Source organism: Zingiber officinale, chromosome 2B (genome assembly GCF_018446385.1).
Source record: "Zingiber officinale cultivar Zhangliang chromosome 2B, Zo_v1.1, whole genome shotgun sequence".
Taxonomy (NCBI): Eukaryota; Viridiplantae; Streptophyta; class Magnoliopsida; order Zingiberales; family Zingiberaceae; genus Zingiber; species Zingiber officinale.
The window spans coordinates 103,513,976-103,535,131 of record NC_055989.1 but is presented as its reverse complement, the minus strand read 5'-3'; the positions used below and the strand labels follow the sequence as shown (position 1 = coordinate 103,535,131).

Below are 21,156 nucleotides of genomic sequence, written 5' to 3'. Positions count from 1 at the left end.
CCTTGTGCGGTGTATCTCCTCAATCGTTGTCCGACCAAAAGCGTGAAAGACCTGACACCAATTGAAGCTTGGAGCGGAAAGAAGCCAGATGTATCCCACTTAAGGATTTTTGGGAGTATTGCTTACAAGCATGTGCTAGAGCAAGAGAGAACAAAACTTGATGATAGAAGCGAGAAGTTTGTGTTCATCGGCTATGACGGAAAATCAAAGGGGTACAAGCTCTACAATCCTATCAATGGGAAGATTGTTGTCAGTCGTGTGTGGAGTTTGATGAAGATGCTTCTTGGAATTGGGAAGTACATGAAGATTCCATCGACAAATTCTTCCCATTCTTCGATGAGGACAATCAAGGAGAAGAAACATGTCAGCTCGCAATTCCTACGACGACACCGAACACACCCTCTAGTACATCTTCATCAAGTGAAAGCTCTAATGAAGGATCACGAAGGATGAGAACTATCCAAGATCTTTATGAGAATACGGAGGTACTCGATGATGTCTCTATGTTCTGTCTGTTGGTCGAAACAATGTTTTTGAGTTTTGAAGAAGCTAGTAAGGAGGAGAAATGGAGACAAGCCATGGACGAGGAGATTCGAGCCATTGAAAGAAACGACACCTGGGAACTCACTTCTCTTCCAGCGTGTCAAAAGTCGATTGGTGTCAAGTGGATATTCAAAGAGAAAAAGAATGCCAAAGGTGTCGTGGAAAAATATAAAGTGAGATTAGTCGTCAAGGGATATGCATAACGACACAGAGTGAACTATGAGGAGGTATTTGCTCCAGTTGCTTGTTTAGAAACAATCAGATTTTTTGTTTCATTTGCGGCATAAAGAAACTGGAAAATATTTCAATTAGACGTGAAGTCGGCGTTTCTCAACGGTTTCCTTGAGGAAGATGTTTTTGTGGAGCAACCAAAAGGCTATGTGGTGAAAGGACAAGAAGGAAAGGTAGTGAAGTTGAAGAGGGCTTTGTACGGTCTCAAGCAAGCGCCTCGAGTATGGTATAGTCGGATTGATACCTATTTTCGAAAGAAAGGATTTGCAAGATGTCCACATGAGTATGCGCTTTATGTGAAGATGGATAAAAATGGAGATTGTTTGTTCGTTTGCCTCTATGTGGACGATCTTATATTTTCAGGAAATAATCCGAGTCTCTTTGAAGTTTTCAAGAATGATATGGCCCGAGAATTTAAGATGGCAGATATTGGATTAATGTCATTTTACCTCGGATTAGAAGTGCGTCAATCGGATGATGGAATTTTTGTTGGGCAACAAGCATATGTGAAGAAAGTTCTGGATAAATTTAATATGTCAAATAGCAAACCGGTAGCTACCCCTATGGAGGCTGGAGCTAAATTGAGCAAGGACAAAGAGGGAGAAAAGGTGGATCCCACACTGTTCAAAAGTCTTGTGGGATGCCTAAGGTATTTGACATGTACTAGGCCGGATATTCTTTTTAGCGTGGGGATTATTAGTCGATTCATGGAAGTGCCAACGACGAATCACATGAAGGCGGCAAAGAGGATTTTGAGATATTTGAAAGGTACTATTGATTTCGGACTGTTTTATTCGTCATCCAAGGAATTCCAACTTATTGGATATTGCAACAGTGATTTTGCCTGAGATATAGATGATCGGAAAAGCACAATTGGATTTGTGTTTTTTATGGGGTCTAATGCAATTTCGTGGAGTTCAAAGAAACAGGCAATTGTCACGCTATCTTCCTGTGAAGCTGAATATGTCGCGATTACGGCATGCACTTGTCACGCAATCTGGCTAAGAAGAATGTTGAATGAGATAGGCTTGTCAGAGAATGAAGCAACCACAATTTTTGTCGACAACAAGTCTGCTAAAGCTCTAGCAAGGAATCCTGTTTTTCATGATCGAAGTAAACAAATCGATATGCGCTATCATTTCATCCGAGAGAGTATTACGAAAAAGGAGATCAAACTTGAATATGTGAAATCTGCTGATCAAGTTGCGGATATTTTTACAAAGCCTCTTGGAGTGGATGTTTTCAGCAAGATGAGGAGTATGCTTGGAGTCACAAAGAGAATCAATTTTAAGGGGGAGTGTTGAAAATAAAATTAATTATGTTGAGAAAGTCGAAGAGTCGCAATGTCCAAGAGTCCTGTTCAAGAGTTGCATGGAGAAATTCAAGAGTTACCGAGTCTTTTATCCTTCTATAAATAGTGTATTGTATGAATAAAAAAATAGATATAAAAAAGTGAGTGCTCATCAACGTTTCCAACAAGACTCAACTTAAACAGCAAACACATGTTCAGAAACAATTTCAGGACACATGTCAGCTTCAGTAGTCATCTACATCAATGCAAATATCGTTGAGGAACCAGGGACAGACCACTTTTCAAAGTAAACAGCTTGCTACCCCATCAGAACCATACAACACCAAACAGATACCAAACCATAGCAAGGATGTTGAAAATTAAACTTGTTTTTGGGCTATTGGGCTAAAATGCAAACAAGTAAGCCAATGATATAGAATAACTAGAGTAGCTTATTCTAGAATGTTCTGAAAAATTATCTATACTAGTGGATTATAGTAGAATAATTTAGAGAGTTCTAGATAGGATTTAAGCCATTAGATTGAAGATGTGTTGGCACAATATTAACCATTGGTTAGGAGGTGCAACTAGTATAAATAGGGGTGAACTCTCATTTAAGGTTGTAAACGAGCTAAGCCGAATCAAGTTTTGGGGTATTCAAACTTGTTTGATAGGTCAACCAAGCCAAGCCGAGCTGAAAATCAACCAAGCTATTGAAATGATTATTCAAACTTGACTTGGTTTATTTTTTATGTGCTTGAGCTTGGTTTAAGTTTGGCTTGAGTTTGATTCGTTTAGATGTTATCGAGCTCTCAAGTCAAGCTTGTTTGATTGTTTGAAACTTTTACTTATTTGATTAGTTATTGAGTTTGATAATTCAAACTTATTTGATCATTTTAAAAGTTTCTTTTGTTTATTTAGCATGTTGATAAAAGTTTCATGAACATGGTTCGTGAATATTGTTCACGAAAGTTATTCATGAATATTGTTTACAAACATCAACGAACTGTTTTCAAGTTTGTTTGTTTAGTTTAATGAGTTGTTCAAGTTTGTTTATTTAATTGATCTTGTATATATTGAATGAACGTAAACAAGCTTTTATCCAGTCAAACACCAAGTTTGTTCACGAACGTTTGGTTTTCTGCTCTCATTTTATAACCAAGCCAAGATTTCAATACAAGTTCAAGTTCTCTTGTTCCCTCTTCCATCCAAGTGAAATTTCCCCTTCCACAAGCTTTTTCATTCCAACAAAGTGGTATCAAAGAGCTAGGTTGGTTTCTACATAAGAGAAATGGCGGATGGAGGTATGGTTCCTTTCAAGTTCTGGTGCTCAACACTAGTAACTATGATAATTAGAGTATCACGATGAAGACACTCCTTGGAAGGGAATACAATAAGAATGGAAAGGCTCAAGGAGCATTTAATGATTTTAACATCTTTGGTAACTTTACCTTAAATTTAACAAGCTAAGCTGACAACTATATAGAGGATATCACTTGTCACTATATTTACACTATCAGACAAATTATTTCACTTTCAATATGACTACTCACAAACATAGAACTTGAGCAAAAGACTGACTACATTCTCTTTACTTGTTTATCAAACTAAGAAGAACAATAATCTAGCTAAACCACAATGGATCTCTTAGGCAAGCTTCTCAAACCCACAACAAAACTCTTATCTATAAGACCAAAGTAATTCACTAATATCACACCTAGTCAAGACTAAGTTATAGAAAAAACCTCATTAAGACACAAGATTAATGCAAACCAAACATTAAGTTGGACTCATCCTGCGAGAAAGCAAAGTTGATCTAAGAAGTTCCACTGAAAATTTTAAATGAAGTGCGTCTAAGAAAGCCTCCATAGTGATGATCCATTTGAATTAGAATTTCTCATTCCCACCACTAATGACCAAAAGTTTAATAATAATAAGTAATCAAGTACACTATACAAGTATAATGGCCTCCAATGTGGATTCAATTCGTGCTCTATGTGTAGGCTGTAAGAAATTAGTCAACTAAGCATGTTTGATATCAGTATACCTTATTGCCTCTAAACATAATTCTGAAAACCTAATATGTGAATTTGTGATTTTATTATATCTGTATTGGGTTATGCATAGTATATTCTCCCTTGCTAAGCATACTCAACTTCAAATATCCTCCCCTGCTAAGCATACTCAACTTCAAGAATCCTTTAAGAAAGAGTCATAGTTTATATACAATGATATCAGTTTTATAGCTCAATGACAGAATCTCTTTAGATTTCTTATGATCCTTTGAATAATAATCAACAGGAAAGAAACTCATTTATAGATAAGTAAAGCCAAATTTTGAGAAATATATATATATATATATTTTTTGTCATTAGCATGTAGGTGAAAGGGGCAATACAATTACAAATGCTACATATGCAAAGAATAGAACATTGTGTTGGTGCGGGAAGCATCCGACGATCGAACTCGTGTTTTGATAATGGCAAAGAATTCAAAGTTAAGATGTTTGGTAGTCTAACAAGTCTACTTGAGGATTTCAGGAAAGTCCTAGCTGCGGTTTGGCAAAGGGAAAACCCTAGGGGGCGGTAACCCTAGGTCATAGGGGGTGGTAACCGTATGCGGAAAGTCTTGGCAGGTCGATGTCTTCAGGCAAAAGTCCTAGGGGGTGGTAACCCTAGGTGGAAAGTCCTGGTGTCGCGAACCAGGTGAAAGACTGGATTGGCCGGGAAGCGGATGTCCAGCAGAAAGTCCGAAGTATCGAGCGATAAGCGACATCAAGTAAATCTCCGAGTGGAGTAGGTGAGGACGTTCCTCGTAGGGAACAATGGGCGTCGACCTAGGGTTTCGGTCGGAAATCCGAAGACTGGCTATACTTTATTTATCATGTTTATTGTGCTAACTTTGTCGCAGGATAGTGTTTGGGACTAACGTATCTTGCGGTGCAAAGGAGCAACCTAAAGCCTCGGATGAGCAGTGTCCGAGGCGCCTTCAGCTGACCTGGCCGCGAAATAGGGTTGAAGGCGCCTCAGCTGGCTCTGGAGGCGCCTTGAAGGCCCTTGAAGGCGCCCTCAAAGGTGATAAGCACAAACTGGTCAGCGCTCATCTGCACGGTGGACTCGGAGTCTTGAAGGCGCCTTGGATGCCCTTTATAAGGGGACTTCGAGCAGCATTGAAGAAAAACAACTTCCAAGCGATCCTTGTGCTGCGTGCTGCTCAATCAACGACCCTGAAGTGCTGTTACGAGTCCACGACGACCAGTCGGTATACTTGTTTTTAATTACTGTACTAATTGTAAATCTTGTACTCTTTTTCGTACTTATAAGTGTTGCCCACCGAAAGCGATCAAGGATCGCGGGCCTTCGAGTAGGAGTCGACCTAGGCTCCGAACGAAGTAAAACTTCTTGTGTCCCTCTGTAATTGCATTCGTTATTTCCGCTGCGTATATTTACTTTGATAGTTTTACGATTCCGATACGATCAAAATAGCCACGAGCGCTATTCCCCCCCCCCCCCCCTCCCCCCTCTAGCGCAGTCTCGATCCAACACATTGATACCATAAACATTCTGGAATAAAGATCAAACATCCCTGCTATTCTCTTAGAATCTATTATTTTATCTGTTTACAAGGACCACCAAAACAATGCAATTTCTTCACACCTTTTAATTTACTAAAGACAGAATATTTAACAGCTTGTAAGACATTTTGCTATAGGCTGATGCAAGTCAATGAAAGAAGGTTTTGCCTTTGTAAATGTTATGATCGGTTAACTTTTGAAAATTCACAAGATTTTATGTCAATGAGAAATGTATTTAGGTTAGGGAATTTGTTTTTATTTACAAAACATACAATAGGTAATGGATTGTAAGATGCACTTATTTTACTATTGACTGATGTAGTATCAATGGAAAGAAGCTTTTTCAAACTGTTGTGATTGATTAATGATTATCTTTTGAAAGTTCAAAGTATTCCCTTTCAGTTCCTGCACAATCTCCCAATTGCCAGAGGCTTAGTTATTAGCCTACAAGCAGTAACCAAGATAACAGCATCCGTTTGCCAATGGAAAAACCATTTAGGTTAGCTAAACTAGGTTTAGCATTTAAGACCCACACATTCTGCTATTGGCTGATGTTAGAAAAGAAGCTTTTGCCTGGGAAATTGTGATGATTGGTTATCATTTGAAAATTCACAGTACCTTTCAGTTTCATAACAGTTGCAGAAGGTTAAGTATACTTCAGTATCAATAACATGTCCCACTACTACCTAAGTCTGGTTCCAACACAGAATTACAGACTAACAAAAATTATTATGGACATAACTAGTCACTGGCTAGGATGCTCCTAGCCTATGTAGCACATAAAGCTATATCAAATGTACATAAAGTCCGTATTTTTTAATGGATTCATTAAAAAAGAGGTCTTTATAAGCCAAATATCCGAATTTGAGGATCTTGACCACCCAAACCATGTCCTTGGATTAAAAAACTTTATATGGACTAAAACAAGGTGGCAAAATACGAATACGCTCACCCCCAGCGCCCCTGCCAACCTGTCCCAGGGCCAATATTATGGACTAAAACAAGCACCTAGGGTCTGGTATTAAAAGTTGTCATCAACATACTTAATATCTAAAGGGGTTAATCAAGGAAAAATTGACTCATCTCTATTTGTTAAAATCCTAAAAAAGGATATCTTTATAGCCCAAATCTATATAAATGATATAATCTTTAGGTCAACCAACATAAAATTTCTAAAAGAATTTATTATATTAATAAAAAATGAGTTTGAAATGAGTCTAATAGGTGAACTAACCTTCTTCTTGGGCTTACAAATGAAGCAAACTAAAGAAGGTAACTATGACTTTTAAAACAAATATGCTAACAAATTAATTAAAAAATTGAAATGAAAAATTCTAAAGAAATTAATACTCCAATGACAACAAATATAAAAATTGATAATGATTCAGAAGGAAAATCAATAGATTTAAAATATTATAGGAGTGCAATAAATAGCTTGTTATACTTAATTGCAAGTTAACCTAATATTATATTTGTAGTTGGTATGTGTGCTAGGTACCAATCTTGTGCAAAAAAAATCACACTTAACAATTACAAAAGGATATTTAGGTATATTAAAGACAAACTAAATACAGGAATTTGGTACTCTAGAACAAACACCTTTGACTTAGTAGGATGCTCTAACTCAGACTATACTTGATGTTGTAGGATCATATGTATGTGAGAGGGGTGGGGGTCTTGATGTTTTGGATAAAGGATTTAAGTTATGTTTACTCTTGTATTTGATATGTGTATTTGAGTTATGCAAGTTTGTAGGATACACATATGACTCAGCTTGATGGCTACAGGTCCGGTGAAGGATGGAGCATTCGAGGAACTGTAGACAAGGCAGCAAGGACAAGAGCCGAGGGAAGCGACTTGGAGGCATATGCGAAGGATGACATTGGGACAAGCCACGGGCTTGAATGCATCCTAGGGACGAGAGCCAAAGGAAGTAGGCTTGAAGGCAATAGATCAAGGCTACGAGAAACAATCAAGTGAGTCATGAAGGTGAGGGTCCGAGTCCTGAGAGACTGTACTCGGGGTACCAATCAACTGATATTTTCATCAGTCGACTGGTTCAGTCGACTGGGAGTAAACAAAATGCTTCTGATCACTCGGCAGTGTGGAGTAGTTGACTAATATTTTCACCAGTCAATTGGTATCGAGTCGTTGGGATGTAACGGTCGAATTTCCACAGAGGGCAATCGACTGGTAGACAGGGTTTTCCAACCCGTGTCCTATATAACTAAGGCTTGGGAGCTTGGTTAGATTTGACGAAATAGAGGTGGTTAACCCCTATCAGTAGTCTACCAGTGCCCTAGCGTCTCAAGTGTTCTTGTGAGAGTTGTGATGAAGTTTCTCCACCCATAAGGAGATATGTGAGCTAGCCAGAGTTTGCCGGGAAGTCATCTACCGACGGATCGGGATCGTCCACCTTACGGACAGCCATGGAGTAGGAGCTTTATCTCCAAACCACGTTAAACAACGTGTTAGTGGTTTGCTTTCTTCTCTTTAGTGTTTAGCTTGTTTTGTATTATTCCGCTGCACAACTAACACGTGTAAGAAGAGAGAACCACGGATTGGGGGCACTGCCTATTCAACCCTCTTTTTAGCCGACTATTTAATCTCCAACACTCTGTTCTTGATTGTTCATTGTTTTCTACTAATTACTATTACGATCTTTGCGTCAGGTTCAGCCTAAGCATTGGGGTCACTGTCTTCCTATTATTTGCATACAATAAAATTGGAGACCAACGATTTCTCCAACGAGAACAAACTTGGGGAAGGAGGATTTGGTGTAGTTTACAAGGTTAAAGCTTTTGGAATCACCAAAGATCTTTGAAATCTATAAAGTTAGAAATAATATTGTGTTTCATCAGGGTCAATTGCAAGATGGATCAAAGATTTCCGTCAAGAAATTGTCCAAGTACTTGTCATAGGGCCCAAATGAGTTCCATAATGAGCTCTCACTTATTGCCAAGTTACAACATAGAAACCTTGTTCATCTGTTGGGCTCCTGCATTGAAAGAGACGGGCGACTTATTATCTTGGAATACATGGAAAATAAGAGCTTAGAAGCTTTCCTTTTTGGTTAGTAGGTTTGCTTATATTAATTCTTATATATTGTTTGATAATGCTATGAAAAACTATTCATAACTTGATCCAGATAAAATCAAAAGCTAATTGCTAAAGTGGATCATAATGGGGATTGCGAGAGGCCTTCTATACTTGCAACAAGACTCCATCTTAAGAGTCATTCATCGTAACCTTAAGCCAAACAATATCCTCCTCGACAAGGACATGCGTCCAAAGATCTCAGATTTCGACATTGCAAGAATAGTTGAAGTGGATGAAATTCTTGAGAATGCAACTACACGACAATTGGAACACTGTAAGTTAAAATCAAGATCATACTATTACTACTATATAAATTAAAATAGTGAAACATTTAAGTTCTTAATTGCAGTAAATATATGACACCTGAGTCTTAGCAGAAGTATATTTTTCATTTAAGTCGGATGTCTTTAACTTCAGTGTGATAGTACTAGAAATTTTAAGTGGTAAGAGGAATAGACTCTTCAGTCAAACAAATACATATAAGCGTAGTTTCAAAATATATAAACCTTTATGTATATAGATATTTCTTAGAGCTCAAATTTTAGTTTTTATTTGATTGTAGGCATATAAACTTTGGAAGGAAGGTAGATCTTTGAAAATTCTTGATGATTCTTTAGATTGCTTATACCCAACAATAGGAATCCTACGATGCATCCAAATAGCTCTTTTGTGTGTGCAGGGAAACTGTGAAGATATGCCAATGATGGTAGAGGTGATGATAATGTTGGCGAGTGAGAATCAACTTTTAACCCAGCTAAAGCAACCTGTAATGACATCAAGCTCAATTAGCAGTGAAGGAGATTTAACTATAGAAGAAATGAGTCACTTTGATGACAGGCTGATGAGGCGAAATGAGTTCCTTTGATTCTTATTGATTATACTTTTGTGATATCAAAGTTCATAAAAATCAACTTCTACAGAAATCATCACGATCAGAGAGAATATCGTGAATATTAATGATAGGCCAGCATTTTCAATTATCTTTTCTTTTATAATTTTGATGTTTTATCATTCTGTAATTTCTGTATTGATGAGGGTTTGTCCAAGGTGAAAGGTTAATAGTTACTTTTTTTTTCATTTTGATGTTTTATCATTCTGTAAATGTGTTGTGATTAGTTTTTAACCATTTGTGAAGGTAATAAAATTAAGAAACGTGAGAAAATATGCTGACCATAAATAAAGGCATCAAGGCTCTTATTTTCCATGTATTCAAGTATCATAATTCGCTCATCTCCTTCAATGCAGTAGCCTAGAAGACGTACCAGGTTTGTATGTTGTAACTTGGCTATCACGGAGAGTTCATTCAGGAACTCGTTTGGACCTTGTGAGGAGTATCTTGATAATTTTTTGACAGCGATCTTCTGTCCATCATCCAATTGACCCTGACAAAATTTATCATTTCCTTCAATTTTACAGGTTTGAAAGACTATATTTATTTTTCTGATACTGAAAGTCTTCTTACCTTGTAAACAGCACCAAATCCCCCTTCCCCAAGTTTGTTTTCTTTGGAAAAATCATTTGTTGCAATTTTTATAGTATGCAAATCATATGAAGGAAGTACGTCCAATGCGCTGATCGAACCTGGCACAAGGATCACATATATATATATATATATATATATATATATATAGAGAGTTGAGAATTGAATGATTAATCTAAATAAATTTGACTCAATCCTTTTTAAATCGGAAGTAACTTTGAAAACTAGCAGTATCAGTATATAAACATAGTGCAAGACCTTTCTCCACGTTTGGAAACCGCAATTGCAATCTGCATGTTGATGCTCTGTTTCTCCACCTTCGGACGAGTACACCTACGAAACACAGCAAAAAAATTCCCAACAACACCAGAATGACTACTGATCCCATCCGGAAGTTGAGTCGGATGAAGGCGGGCCTTGTTGTGCGGAAAGTTGACTGAGAGTCGTCAAAGCGCTGGACGTGCTGGGTACCTCCCTGGAAAGGTTCCTACGGGTGGTTGATGGAGAGGGGTGATTAGGACGATGACGCTGTCGCTCTGCACACACTCAGACGAGTCCATCAGTCGTTAGAGACAAGAAACCAGGGAAAAAGTCCCCGGGTCAGACCCTCCGATGCTCAAGTCAGGTACTTTTTCCCAAGAAAAATAGAGAAAGGACGAAAAGTAAAGACTTAGTGAAAAATGACGAGTGAGCGTACCTGCATAAGGGACAAGACATCCCTTTTTATACTGCAGCGAAGATTCCTGGGTCTGACGAGTGTCAGGGAATGTCGGCTGTCAGGCTTTATCTGGCGGTGGTTGACACGTGACTCTTCCTAATAGGCTGGCGGCAAAACCGAAGGGGTGTTGAGCCCCGACCGTTGGCATATTCCCTGACACCTTGATTATTCCCTCTGACAAGCGGTTACGATTCCTTGGCTGATTTGTCTGTAGCGTTCGACTGATTCGGGATCTGGACTCGCCCTGCTCTTATATACTGACCCTCGACTTGTCTGTCCGATCTGTGCTAAGCTTGTGTCTAGATCTGCCTGTCATTTGCTACCTCCGATCTGCATATCGCGATCTGCACTCCGGGTCTGTATCCAGACCGGTGATCTTTGACTTGGGTGTCCTGACCTATACTCTGGGTCTGGTTCTTGATCCGCATCTGTCTGCTGTTATCCAAGGCATGTACGTTCCGACCTGCACGCCAGGTCTGTAACCGACCTGTGATCCTTGGCTTGCATGTTCCGACCTGAGCGCTAGGTCTGTAACCAGACCTGTGATCCTTGGCTTGAATGTTCCGACCTGAGCGCCAGGTCTGTAACCAGACCTGTTTATTTGTAATCTTCATCCTTAGCTGTATCTGGCCCACGGGCCCGCTTATTACTCACTATCAGGGCTGGTCTTGTAATCCCCTCCTTCGACCACCCTGTCTGTTGAGACTTTGACTTTGGCCACGTAACCTGGAGTTTTGACCCCCTTGATCTCCACATCGGCTTGACTGCTAATGCCACGGGGGCTTGACTCTTGACTTTCCTGTCCCCAGGTCAGCTTGACTTATGACCAACCACGGAGGCTTGACTTTTGACTTTCCTGTTCGCCAGGTCAGCTTGACTTCTGATCGACCACAGAGGCTTGACTTTTGACCTTCTTGACCCTCACGTCGGCTTGACTGTTGACCCTCTTGTAGCCTTGACTCATAACCACATCATCCTACCGACCCCACAAAATACGCACTGTATCAACTACTATCGCCAACATGAGCTCCTTCCGATTGGACGCTGATGATTCTACAGGAAAGAAAACGAATGAAAATATATAATAAATGGTACTCTGATTATCCAATTTCATGCATGCATAACTCTACTACCTTGAAGCCGAATGTACAAATCATCTCCTCCATCGGGAAAACTTCTGAGATCCAACAGGTCACCGCGCCAAGTTATGCAACCATAAGGCCCATTGATCACCGCATAAGCGACGCAGGAGCAATCATCCAAGCACAATTTATTGCAAGATTCCAAACTAATCTTGCCTCGTGAGGTTGCGTTCTCAGTGTCGAGCACCTTCACGCTCGGCTCCTTCCGAAACTGGTTCGATGAGCAACGAAAGGGTTCCCTCCTCTTGCACCCGACGACACTTCCGATCTCCACAAACCCTTCCAAGCAACGACAGGAGATCGAGTAGTAGCCCTTGGTGCAAACACTGTTGTTGCCACAACTATTGTAATTATCACAGTCGTCTCTGGGAAGTGACAAGAAAGAACTCCACTCTCGCTCGTCAAAAATCAAAAGGTATCTCTTTCTGTTGGTGTCAGTAGCATCCGCACTAACACTGGAGATCGAATATGATATTCAGTGATGTAGTAGGTCTCATTCGGGTTGGACGATCTATCAGGTTTCCAAATCGATGAAGTACACTTATTTCATTGGGCAAAAAATATTATTTGAACGATGTTGGTGCAATATATTTCGGATCTAAATTGATACCAATCTTGATTTATCAAGTTCGAGTTAGTTTGAATTTAGTTTCGATGTTTAATCAATATATTTATTGACTAGAGCAATATGCCAAGTAATAGGAGAGTTTGTTGAAAGGAAGATTATCGATGCAATCAATCTTGAATCAGGTTGATTAAGATTGATTTTATTGGCTATGCGCGAAGTCAATTAGATTAAGGTTGATTGGATACTTGATAATAGAGAAGTTCAAGTGGATCACGATTGACCGAACACTTGATAATCAAAAGTTTAATAGGGAGTTGAAAATCCAAGTGGATCAAGGTTGATTGAATATTAGGTAATCAAAAGTTTAATAAGGAATTGACAAAAGAGAAGTGAAAGTGAGTTACAGCTAATTAAATACAAAGAGTTGACACAATGCATGAAGTCCAAGTGGGTCATGGTTGATTGAATACTTTACAATGAGAGAAGTCATGAAAAGTTAATGTTGATCAAATGTTATATACGAGAAGAGAAAGGTTGGTTGGATTTTAGACAACAATAAAGTCCCAACAGGACAAGGTCGACCAGATTTAGACAAGTGAAGTCCCGGTAGTGAAGGTTGATTGAATGTTAGGCAAAGTTGGGATCAACTTGATATTAGGCAAGACAAGAATTTAACTGTGGTAAAGTTGAAACAGAGGTATCAATCCACTAATTAATCTTTAAACCCTAAATTCGAGGTTTAAAGAAGTTTGTTGTTGATTAATCGACGACTGATACAATTGTATAAGTCGATTGATGTGTTTTATTAATTGACTTATAAACACTCAATTGATGGCACTATTATAGCAAACATATTATTTGAAACTTAGTTGATCAATTCAATTGTTGGGATCAATTGATTGATGAGCAATAACAGTTGAATGTTGATACTATTGTAGTGAACAGAATGATTTTAGGTTGAGTTGGAAATTCGATTAATACAATAATAGTCTATTGATTAACACAAAGCTGAGTTGAAAAGAATTATTCTACACAACATAGGTATAATCGATATATTTTCTCTGATAGTACACACCAGACACGTGTGTATACACAACATAGGTATAATCAACATAATTTCTCCAATAGTACACACCAGACATGTGTGCACACAGATACAAATGAACAGTTAACATGGTATCTCTTATAGCACAGATCATGCATATGTACTCTTCACATCATATGTATAATCATCCTGTTAACTCAATCAACAAGGTATCTCCTATAGTACATTACTCTACATGTGTATACTCTACAGAGTGTAGATATCCAAAGCCAAGACTGTATAAGAAACAACTAGATCATCTCTAAGGTCAAGCATGCAAGTATAGAGCATGGATAAATATGAGTAGATCTAAAGTAAAGCAACCTAATCCATTAATTAAAAACAACCATATACCAAGTTCAATAAACTATAGAGGCCAAGGAAATACCTGCCTCTAATATAGATCATATTAGAATAAACCTTACGTTGTGATGTTCACCCCCAAATCAGAGTTCTACATCAATATATCTTACTTAACTAATTTCATGTGAAATTAATAGCTAAACAAAAACCCCAACCTAATTAGGAAAATTCTCAATCGAACGATCATTAGTTAGTCTCTAATTAAAGATTAACTTCATTTATTCCCATTCGTTGATCAACTTAGAGTTAGCCATATATCTCTAATAAATTCAATGATTAGATCTAACCCATCATGAATCAACTATACTTAATTCATTCAATAGTTATTAATCATCCTTAATCGATAATCAAATTCTAACCAACATCATCACGATACTACCCAATTCAACAATTATCCAATCATTTAATTCATTGAATCAACAACTAAGCATCATGAATCCAACATACATAATTCATCCACGCGATCAATTGCTAACCACCAAATCTGATAATTAATCTAATCAGGTTTCACTAAATCATCAACTCTACTTAATGATTCACCTCAATTAATCCAACCCACAATCAATCACTACTAATCATCACACTAATCAATTCCAATGCAGAAATGAAATCAACTCTAAAACTCATCCAAATTTGAATGCTTCTCAGTTGCCCCATAGTTGAAGAACTTGTTGCTAAAAATCAGGACCGGAGCTAGGTGGAGCTGTTGACCTTCAAATAAAAAACCTCTAATCAACTCCAAGTACAAATCCTACACTCAATTGTCTACTAGAGGTAATCAATTACCTCAGGGGTGGCAGCAGGGCACCCTTGGCGATCAGTGAAGAGGTTTCCGACAAAAGAAACAGTGTGGCGATGAGCAGGGGCACAAGGAGCATTGTTTCATTTCCGGATGGCAGCAACTCTGGTTAGATCCGTAGGCGAGAGGTGTAACCCTAGTCCCATGGTGTCGTTCCTTTCTTCTAGCACCGACGATGGCTGCCGTGGTGCTAATCCAGGGTAGAGGAAATGGACTGAGAGCTTTGGCCTATGCCTCGGTTTCAAGGCCACAAAAACAGTAGGGACTTCTGGCCAGTCCCATGGCGACAAGCAAGAGAGGGGCATCGACTCTCGTGGTTGCGGCTGCGCGGTGCTAGAGTGGAGCGGCACCAGCGTCGGCGAAATCGGGAGAGAGCCCAACAGTCAGCGTTGCATGGAAGAAGGAAGGTGGCACTGCGGCTTCAGGGTCGCGAGCGCATTGCCGACTGAGAAGGGGGTTCGGGAGAGGAGGTGAGCAGTGGATGAGGAATGGGAGGAGGGATCGGGAGAGGATTTTGGGAAAGTAAAAGCCTAAGGGTGCGTTTGGTTTACACATGTTCCATTTTCATTTTCTGGAAAACACGCGTTTTCTAGAAAATAGAAAATGATTTTTTGTCATTCTCTATTTTTCCAAAAAATGCTATCTAATTTTTTAGAAAATAGACATGGAAAATGCAAGCCAATCACCATTTTTCAGAAACGTGCATTTTTCAAAAAATGTAAATGAAAAACGTATAAACCAAACACACCCTAAGTTTTTTATATGCTTATTTTACTTAAATCTTATATTAATTAAATCAATAATTCTCACATAAGGGATATGCCAAACAAGCTTTCCTCAAGTTTAATTGACCCATCCTTTTAAACGTATCCATTTAAATCTTAATTTTTTAAAAAAAAATTCTAAAAAATCTAACAATATTATTTCTCAAATAACACTTATTATTTAATTATCGTAGCTAACATATATTAGGTCAATTTTTTTTAGGATATCTATATAATCAGGAGAAATAAACGAATATATAAGAATTGATTTTATCTCATTCCGAGTTCTCTAGGTCCTTTAACCGGCTTAGGGCAAATTTTTTTTTTTTAAAAAAAAAAATTATGAATTTGCAATGAATTCAAAATTCATTGCAAATTTACAATGAATCCATGGAGTCGTTGCAAATTGGCAATGGATCTGAGGGTTCGTTGTAAATTTGCAACGACTCTTAATTCGTTGCAAATTGGATTTTTTTTTAAAAAAATCAAAAATTGTTCGAAGCTGGTTAATGGACCTAGAGAGCTTAGAATGAGATAAATCTAGTTCTGACATGTTCATATAATTCTTCTGATTATATAGATATCCATATTTTTGACCCAATGTATTTTTCTTAGTGATTTTTCGAACACCAATGTATTCGAAAAACATAATTTTTATTTAAAAAGTCACATATTAAAATATATTAAGTCAAATTAATGGTCGAAGGCGGGTTCGGGTGAACTCAATTTTAGAAAGTTGGAGGATCACCCAAGTGACTGGAGATAAAGCCAGCGACCGGAGATAAAGCCAACGACCGGAGAGGACGTCGGAAGAATCAGTGCTGACTGGTCCGGGCGCCTAGACCATCTAGTTCGCGTGCTCAGACAATTCGACCGCATGCCCGAATCACCTAGTTCAGGCGCCCAAACCACCAAGGTGTACAAAATCAAATAAAATGAAACTGAAAGACTGCTAGCTAGCCTTTACACACCATGTACAAAATCAAATAAAAGGATGCCACAAGTTAAAAAAATTCACACACAAGTTATTCAGTACATGAAAGTCTGAAAACCAATAATGCGAGTAAAAGCAATAACGGAAGAAGACGCTCGATGTGACATAAGATTGGTGGACAAGATCTCCAAGTGACTCTATAATTCCTCTATATGCTCCCTGGTGAAAGGAAACTAGTAAAATGGGTGGTGAGTCCGAGTGACTCAGCGGGTAATAGACATAAACAGTGCATGACCAATATAAAATATGGAGATCAATGTATACAATCTCAATAGGAAAATAAAAACATGATCATAAATGATATAATAAACACAAATAATCATAATTGACATAATGAATACACATTCCCAATCTGGAACTAACACATACAATATAGTGATAAGTGAACTCACTAGGGATCAACAATAGATTTACTCATAACACCTAGCAATATAATTGATAGTATATACATGTATGATAAGTGAACATGTATGAAGCATGGTGACCATATGCAACAATCATATCTCAAGCAAATGCAACAATCGCAAGCAAATACATATATGTCTCCAAAAGATGCACCATGCATCATATGTAGATGCACATGTATGTATCACTCTTACACTCCACTCCAGCCGCCACTACATCTGAGTGACCGAGCGGACAGGAGTGTGACGACTGCTCACGTCTCCAGCAACCACTATATCTGAATGGCCAAGATGGGCAGGATTCAGAGTAGCTATCTGGCTACATAACAACGAGGGTCACTGTCTGCACGACTCTAGCTACCACTACTCAGAGTGGTCGAGCGGGCATAACTAGGACAAGCTCCACTCCAAGCTACCACTCCTCTTGAGTGGCCGAATGGGTAGCTAAAAATAATTGACAACTCGTTCAACAACAAGGAAGACATTGGTTGTCAACATGCCATGCAATGATGAGCATGATGTAAATAATCATGATACAAATACAATCATCATCAATGCAACAACCCAATCAATATAAGTACCTCCAGTACATGATCCATGTATCTCCTAAGTCTATAGGTATAAATATATCCAATAGGTGTCTACTAAATAACAAATACAGTAAGTAGCAACACCTATAGTACACCAGACATGTATACACCTTACAACACAGGTATAATGATCATGATATCTCCAATAATCACACTAGACACGTATGTTCACCCAATATAGGTATAATCAACATGTTTTCACTAATAGTACATACCGGACACGTGTGTATACACAACATAGATATAATCAACATAATTTCTCCAATAGTATACACCAGACATGTGTGTACACACACATGCAAATGAACAATTAACATGGTATCTCTTATAGCACAGACCATGCATGTGTACTCTCCACATCATATGTATAATCAGCATGTTAACTCAATCAACAAGGTATATCCTATATTACATTACTCTACATGTGTATACTCTACAGAGTATAGATATCCAAAGCCAAGACTATATATGAAACAACTAGATCATCTCTAAGGTCAAACATGCAAGTATAGAGCATGGAAAGTAAAGCAATCTAATCCATTAATTAAAAATAACCATGCACCAAGTTCAATGAACTATAGAGGCCAAGGAAATACCTGCTTCTAATATAGATCGTATAAGAATAAACCTTACGTTGTGATGTTCACCCCCAAATCAGAGTTCTGCATCAATATATCTTACTTAACTAATTTCATGTGAAATTAATAGCTAAACAAAAACCCCAACCTAATTAGGAAAATTCTCAATCGAACGATCATTAATTAGTCTCTAATTAAAGATTAACTTCAATTATTCCCATTCGTTGATCAACTTAGAGTTAGCCATATATCTCTAATAAATTCAATGATTAGATCTAACCCATCATGAATCAACTATACTTAATTCATTCAATAGTTATTAATCATCCTTAATCGATAATCAAATTCTAACCAACATCATCATGATACTACCCAATTCAACAATTATCCAATCATTTAATTCATTGAATCAACAACTAAGCATCATAAATCCAACATATATAATTCATCCACACGATCAATTGCTAACCACCAAATCTAATAATTAATCTAATTAGGTTTAACTAAATCATCAACCGTACTTAATGATTCACCTCAATTAATCCAACCCACAATTAATCACTACTAATCATCACACTAATCAATTCCAATGCAAAAATGAAATCAACTCTAAAACTCACCCAAATTTGAACGCTTCTCAGTTGACCCATAGTTGAAGAACTTGTTGCTAAAAATCAGGGCTGGAGCTAGGTGGAGCCATTGACCGTCAAATCAAAAATCTCTAATCAACTCCAAGTATAAATCCTGCACTCAATTGTCTACTAGAGGCAATCGATTACCTCAAGGGTGGCAACAGGCAGCAGGGCACCCCCGGTGATCAGTGAAGAGGTTTCCGAGAAAAGAAACAGTGTGGCGATGAGCAGGGGTACAAGGAGCATCATTTCCTTTCCGGATAGCAGCAACTCTGGTTAGATTTGTAGGCGAGAGGGTAGTGTAACCCTAGTCCCATCGTGGCATTCCTTTCTTCTAGCACCGGCGATGGCCGTTGTGGTGCTAAGCCAGGGTAGAGGAAATGGACTTAGAGATTTGGCCTATGCATCCGTTTCAAGTCCACGAACACAGTAGGGGTGTTCAACTAGTCCCATGGCGGCAAGCAAGAGAGGGGCATTGACGTCTCGCGGTCGGGGCGACGTGGTGATAGAGTGGAGCGGCACCAGCGTCGGCGAAATCGGGAGAGAGCCCGACAATTGGCATTGCGTGGCGACTGACCCTCTGTTTGGGAGGAGGTGAGTAAAGGGGAGGGAAAGGTAAACATGGGTAAAATAAATTTTTACCCTTGTTTGGGAAAGAGTGAGCTATGAAGGGGAAGGGGAGAGAAGGGTAAAGCCTCCCCTTGCATGCTCGGGAATAAGCGAAATTCCTTACACCCCAAATTGGGGTGTAAGGAAGGGTAAGGAGAAATTATTACAATTATATCCTTATTTATTTTTTCACATGCAGATTTATTAAAAAAATAAGAGGATATTTTTGTAAATTTGTATATTTAACTTTCATTCCATCCCTTTCCTCTCACATAAACTTTCCCTCCCTTCCAAACAAGGGTAAGATAAATATATTACTTTCCTTTCCTTTCCCTCCCTTCCCCTTCCATCCCCTTCCATTAATGAACCTTACCTCACCCCATCCAAACAGAGGCTGAGAAGTGGGTTCGGGAGAGGAGGTGAGCGGTGGATGAGGAACGGGAGGAGGGATCGGGAGAGGGATTTTAGGAAAATATAAACCTAAGTTTCTTTATATTCTTATTTTAATTAAACCTTATATTAATTAAATCAATAATTCTCAAGTAAGGGATATGCCAAACAAGCTTTCCCCATTGACCCATCCTCTTAAACATATCATACAAACTCTGTTTAAATATAAATTTTTTTAAAAAAAATCTGAAAAAACTAACAAGGTTATTTCTCAAATAACACTTATTATTTAATTGTCATATCTAACATATATTAGGTCAATTTTTTTAGTATGTCTATATAATAAGGAGAAATAAATGAACATATATGAATTGATTTTATCTCATTCCGAGTTCTCTAGGTCTATTAACCGACTTCGGGCAACTTTTCTTTTCTTTTTTTTTTTTAAATTTTTTTTTGCCAATTTGCAATGAATTAAAAATTCGTTGCAAATTTACAATGAATCCATGGAGTCGTTGCACATCGGCAACGGATCTATGGGTTCGTTGTAAATTTGCAACAAATTCTTAATTCGTTGCAAATTGGTAATTTTTTAAAAAAATCAAAAATTGTTTGAAACTGGTTAATGGACCTAGAGAACTCAGAATGAGATAAAACTAGTTCTAATGTGTTCATATAATTCTTCTGATTATATAGATATCCTTATTTTTTGACCCAATATACTTTTCTTAGTGATTTTTCGAACACCAATGTGTCCGAAAAATATAATTTGTATTTAAAAATTCACATATTAAAATATATTAAGTCAAATTAATGGTTGAAGGCATGGATGTAATCAGAAGAAATAGACGAACACATAGAAATAAGTTTCATCTCATTCCAATCTCTCTAGGTCAATTAACCGACATTATGCAAATTTTTTTAAATAAAAATTTTGCATGGAATCCTCAGATTCGTACTAATTTCTAACGAATCTATGGATTCATTTCAAATTATGCAATGCATCCCTCTTTTGTCGTAACTTCTTAATAACAATTCATATAACAATATTTGCAGTGAATTCAATATTGTTATAAAATATACGACGAATTCCGGATTCATTGCAAAATTTGCAACAAATTATGTTTTCGTCGAAAAAATTGCAACGAATGATTTATTCATCGCCGATTTTGCAACAAATATTTATTTTTGTCGTAGAATTGCAACCGATTTAGTGATGAAATAGTTTTCATTGCCGATTCGTGACGAAATATTTTCGTTGCTGAATTAGTTGCTAAGTAGCAACAATTTATATTTTTGTTGC

The 21,156-nt window shown here is 37.9% G+C and overlaps 1 protein-coding gene across 1 annotated transcript; it reads right to left on the bottom strand.

Moving 5' to 3' along the window:
- Nucleotides 1–9,850: 9,850 nt before the first annotated feature.
- On the bottom strand, nt 9,851–15,197 carry LOC122048508 (G-type lectin S-receptor-like serine/threonine-protein kinase B120). The gene is made up of 5 exons (XM_042610068.1): nt 15,028–15,197; nt 12,070–12,533; nt 10,477–10,551; nt 10,201–10,319; nt 9,851–10,120 (listed from the first exon to the last, which is right to left on the bottom strand). The coding sequence occupies exons 1-5, from the start codon at nt 15,195–15,197 to the stop codon at nt 9,851–9,853; spliced, it is 1,098 nt and encodes a 365-aa protein (XP_042466002.1).
- Nucleotides 15,198–21,156: the final 5,959 nt, after the last annotated feature.